Raw genomic sequence first — 4,457 nt, 5'->3', positions numbered from 1 at the left:
TTGTTTTGTTTTGTTTTTAATTTTTTTTTCACTTTTATCGCAGTCAGCGAATTTTCTCCATGTAGTATAAATAATTTAAGAGTTGGTTATTTTGAAACGGCTACTTTACCGCACAGTAAAGTATTTCAGGAAATCAACAGGAGAGTGACCACAGCACAGTCTTTTGAATAAGAGCAGGTCTTTCTTGGTTTTTACCAATTTCAATTTACTTGCTCGCATTGTTTGGGGTGAACAGGATTTCTGTGACTAGTCCTCCTTGAAAAGTTATATTTGCTCATAGAAATGACCTTAGTGACAAGTTTTACTTCAACTTGACAATATTTCTTGATCAAGAGCAATTTTTACAGCTTTTGAATAAGTTGCAGACTTGCCAAGGGCGAGCTAACTACTATTCTCATCTAGACGAGAACATAGTCTTGTCAAGTCCAGGCTTGTCAGGGAAAACTGTGCAACCAGTATCTGCGACGCCTTACTTTGTTGAATTATAATATTTTTCTATTTCCTCTTACGTCCAGAATCTTGCGCCGCTATGCAGAACGAAAATTCAGGTGCAGCTGATGGAGCCTATCAGCTAAAAGTTGGTTCATCTTTGTTTTTGGTAAGTATTCGATAAGCTCCTCGATTCAGTGTCGTTAATGATGATGCAAACCGCATAAATTTGTTTATTCATTCATTTATTTTTTTTTTTTTGCCTTGATAAATTTGTTTATTCATTCATTCATTAATTTTTTTTTTGCCTTGATAAGGATTACACAGTTGTTCCCATTTAAATTAAAACCCATTCAAAAAAAAAAGAAATCCGGTGGAAGCTTAAAATCAACGGAATTAGACCGTGTTATGCATCAGTCTTTTTAAGCATTCCTATTCTCCTCCTCTGTTGCCGACCTTCTGGGCATAAGGACTTTTAAACTGAACAAACCAAAAAAGCTATGACGAGGACAATCAAGCTGTTCAAATACAGTTCAAAAACTGAGCTGGTTAATTGAGTCCAAACTAAATCTCAGATATAAGTCTTATTTCTTATTGACCTTTCCGTCTGTCTATCTACCATCTCCCTTTTGTCCTCCTCAGGCGTAGTAAATCACGAATTTATCGTCTTTGTCGACAAACTTACTCTTGAAACAAACTAGCAGTGCTTCCGCCTTTAAATTTTCCGGGAAGGACAATGTGGTAAAATGTGCTACTAATGCCCTGTCGTCCCTCCAGGCACTGATGAAATTGACTGCATGATGCATTAGAGATAATTTCTCATCAGGTCTCAGGTATCAGTTGATCATCATCACCATCACCATCAGATCATCATCATCATCATCATCATCATTGTTTATATGCCTTACTAAAAAGAAGTTGATCATTGAATTTATAAGTCAAGGCAATGGCGGGGAGACCTCAAAAAAAAAAAACCCACAGGCTTATAAGAGAGGCCACCTCGGCTGTCATTAATAAATAGAAAATATGGGGCTGAGTAAGTGCGGCTTAATCAATTCATGATTTTACGGATAAAACTGTAACATTTTTTTCTTAAAGGTGGAAAAAAAACTAGATGAAGAAGTAATTATATTGAGAGAGAGTTCGAGATTTTTGGACCTTGGAAGAGGACTGTTAGTTAATTGCTTTAGATTTGTGTGACAAATGACATAATATAAACAATCTCCAACAAGCTTAGCTTACTAGAGTATCTTGGGAAGACGAAAATCACTGAGAAACATTCAATGACATCATTTTGATTTCTTGATTTCCCGGTAAAATAATTTTTTGAAATTCAATTCACATAGTTAACTTAATTGTTATGGTCTGCTCTATTGATATACTTGTATTTTTAACGGTTCTTGATTAAGTAACCTGAAAATAGACTGTCACTGAAATTTAGATTTTGTACATGAAAGTAATAGTAATAGTAATAGCTTTATCGGAACATCCAATCAAAATGGGTTTTCACATACCAATTACAATAAAATCTAATATAAACAATTGAAATCTAAAAAAACACATTTAAAAGTGATAAAACATTACCATATTATTTAAAAACTTTAAATACGCATAACTACACCTGTTGAGTGTCAATGGCTTAAAAATTCTTCAAGGGCACGTCCTTTAATCGCTTCCAGGACAGTGTGTCTTTAAGGTCATATATAGACCCTATGCAAAAATGGCTGACATTTTTTCAAATTTTCTTTTGTTTGCATTCAAAATAGCTTTACTAACCTCGTTCTTCAGTTAAAAAATCAAAAGAATATTTCAGCTTGAACGAGGCTAGTGAGGCTAATTTAAATCCAAACAAAAGAATATTAAAATGTCCACCATTTTTGCATAAGCTCTATTACATTTCTTTCCGCGTTAGATGGGACTCGATCAGATTGCTTCCTAAATTATAGCACATCTAACATCGTCACTGCATTCATCACCATTCCATAGCCATTAATTCAACTAAGATAAAACAGCAAGTGTTCGACGCCCTTGTAAGTGTATGTCAAAGGCAAAGTGAAGTCCAGCGCACACAAAACTGAGAAAAACTGTAAGGAAATCAACTTTCTAACGCTAATTAATACTTCATGAAGAGAAATCAAAGGAGATCACTACCGTGTAAGAGGTTTGGAAATGTGAAGTTAATTATAATAAAATTTGGTAAACTTTTCCTCCAAGAATTATTAATGGCTTGAGAAGTTGTATCAACATTCGAAGCGAGTGTTCCATCCGATTTCCAAGCTACTCGAAGTTGGTAAAAAGAAAAAAAACCTCTACTTTCTCTCGTTTTCTCGACCTACTTTTCGATGTTTGGAAATCGGATGAAACAGAGTTCCTCGTTTTTGGGGATATTGCTTCTCCTACGAAGTTCTATACGTTACGCAGTGCTCAAGTATCCATGTAAGAACGAAACAACGATCTCTCGCTATGTCTGTGTTTTCTCTTAGTCACCTGTGTTGGTGACTGTAGCTAACACAAATTAACTGTCCACTCATGAAGGGAACGACAATAGCTAAGGTAAATGATGGTAGAAACCACCTAGTTCCTCTGATTGGTTGGAATGAAATTGAACGAATCTGGAATGTTCCAGTCATTTTTTAACTGAAAGGTTCGTTTACCAAGGACTGAGAGTCTTTTGACCTAGTTCAGCTGGTTCGTTGAATTGAATAAACAGATAAAATCTTCGTATTCCCATCAGGTTTACTGCGACATGACGAGCCATAACCAAGGTTGGACTCTCATCGCTCGGTTCTCAAACAATGACACCAGAAACTGGATGAAGGACAGTGGTGAATGGTGGTATGACAAGAGTGTTGCTGCTGGCAGAACAACTGATCCATTGAGCAATACTGACATGATCTCGCCAGCATTTTGGCTGGTCAGCGGTAATGAGATAAAGATCACACGCAGTGATGACCCCCAGCACACCGCTTTGCTGCAGACCACGGGTGACTGTCTGGGTGGACAGACATTCAGATCGAAAACCGTTAGCTATGGCAACTTCCGGAATAAGGTCGTTTGGGCCAGTAGCAAGTGTTTGGGCAGTTGTGCAGTTCAGTATAGAGGCCAGTACCAAACAACGGAAGGCTTTGGTCGTGCTTCCTGCAACGGGGAGATCCAAAGCGCCAATCAGATCGGCTTCTGGTGTGACTGGAGTAATGGAGATGGATCCGTGATGATGATTGGTGGAGGAGGCACCGATTGTGGACGTGCTGATCACGGGATTGGAATAACGGAGGCTGACAAAGCCTCGTTTGGTTTTCAATCTGGTGCATCTGATTTTGGCAATTCCCTTCCGAGAACCACCAAAAGCTACGCGTTAAACCTGTGGATACGTTAACCATTTCCCTGCCAAGAGTTGTGTAGATAATTATGAACACAGGAACGCAAATTTTATTTGGCAAATTCCACTGAGCAAATATGCAACATCACCCGAAAGTTCTGCTTTGTATAATCCGCTTGAAGCAATGCACCTTACGAGTTTATTGGTTATACCAAGTTCCATCTTCATCAACACATTGCAGCTACATAAATGCTCTGTTGTTGGAAAGCACATGAGGGACCATGGTATCAAGATCCCTGAGCTGAATAGAATGTTTTCCGCTTTAAGGAAATGTCGAGGAAAACTGATTGTTTAATCCATCAGATGTTTTTTATTTGCAAAAGAAAACCTACGCTGAAAACACAGTCAGACTCATTTCGTGCTAAAGTGTTCAGTTATTCATAATATTCTTCAGCACCTAACGTTCCAATTATGAATTTCGCAACAGGTTTGGACGCTTCGAATTGTATAAATTAATTAACTCCACTTAAAAAAATTAAACCAGAATGTCTTCGAAACGTTGTCTCTTTTCGCTAATTTTCATTTTAAATAGTTTTAACTCTTTAAAATATTGTTTAAAAAATATCATAAAAGCAAAAAAGGTACCGTTCTTATTTTTATTGTCTTTCCTCGGTTGTTCTTTATCCTTGCTATTTCAGCTAAGACTAGC

General features: G+C 37.2%; 1 protein-coding gene across 1 annotated transcript; it reads left to right on the top strand.

Moving 5' to 3' along the window:
• The first annotated feature begins 516 nt into the window (after positions 1–516).
• Positions 517–4,196, top strand: LOC146480167 (uncharacterized). The gene is made up of 2 exons (XM_085110047.1): positions 517–598; positions 3,164–4,196. The coding sequence occupies exons 1-2, from the start codon at positions 530–532 to the stop codon at positions 3,803–3,805; spliced, it is 711 nt and encodes a 236-aa protein (XP_084966173.1). The 5' UTR covers positions 517–529; the 3' UTR covers positions 3,806–4,196.
• The last annotated feature ends 261 nt before the right edge of the window (positions 4,197–4,457 follow it).

The sequence above is a fragment of the Pavona decussata genome, unplaced genomic scaffold, assembly GCF_977016875.1.
Source record: "Pavona decussata unplaced genomic scaffold, jaPavDecu1.1 SCAFFOLD_55, whole genome shotgun sequence".
NCBI classification, from domain to species: domain Eukaryota; kingdom Metazoa; phylum Cnidaria; class Anthozoa; order Scleractinia; family Agariciidae; genus Pavona; species Pavona decussata.
The sequence above is the reverse complement of the archived record's forward strand: the minus strand, read 5'-3'. Positions and strand labels throughout refer to the sequence as shown.

Bases quoted from the DNA above. Each gene is read 5' to 3' on its own strand.
- LOC146480167 (XM_085110047.1), top strand. From the start codon at position 530: ATGCAGAACGAAAATTCAGGTGCAGCTGATGGAGCCTATCAGCTAAAA. The intron at 599-3,163 runs GTAAGTATTCGA...TATTCCCATCAG, and splicing joins TTGGTTCATCTTTGTTTTTG to GTTTACTGCGACATGACGAG.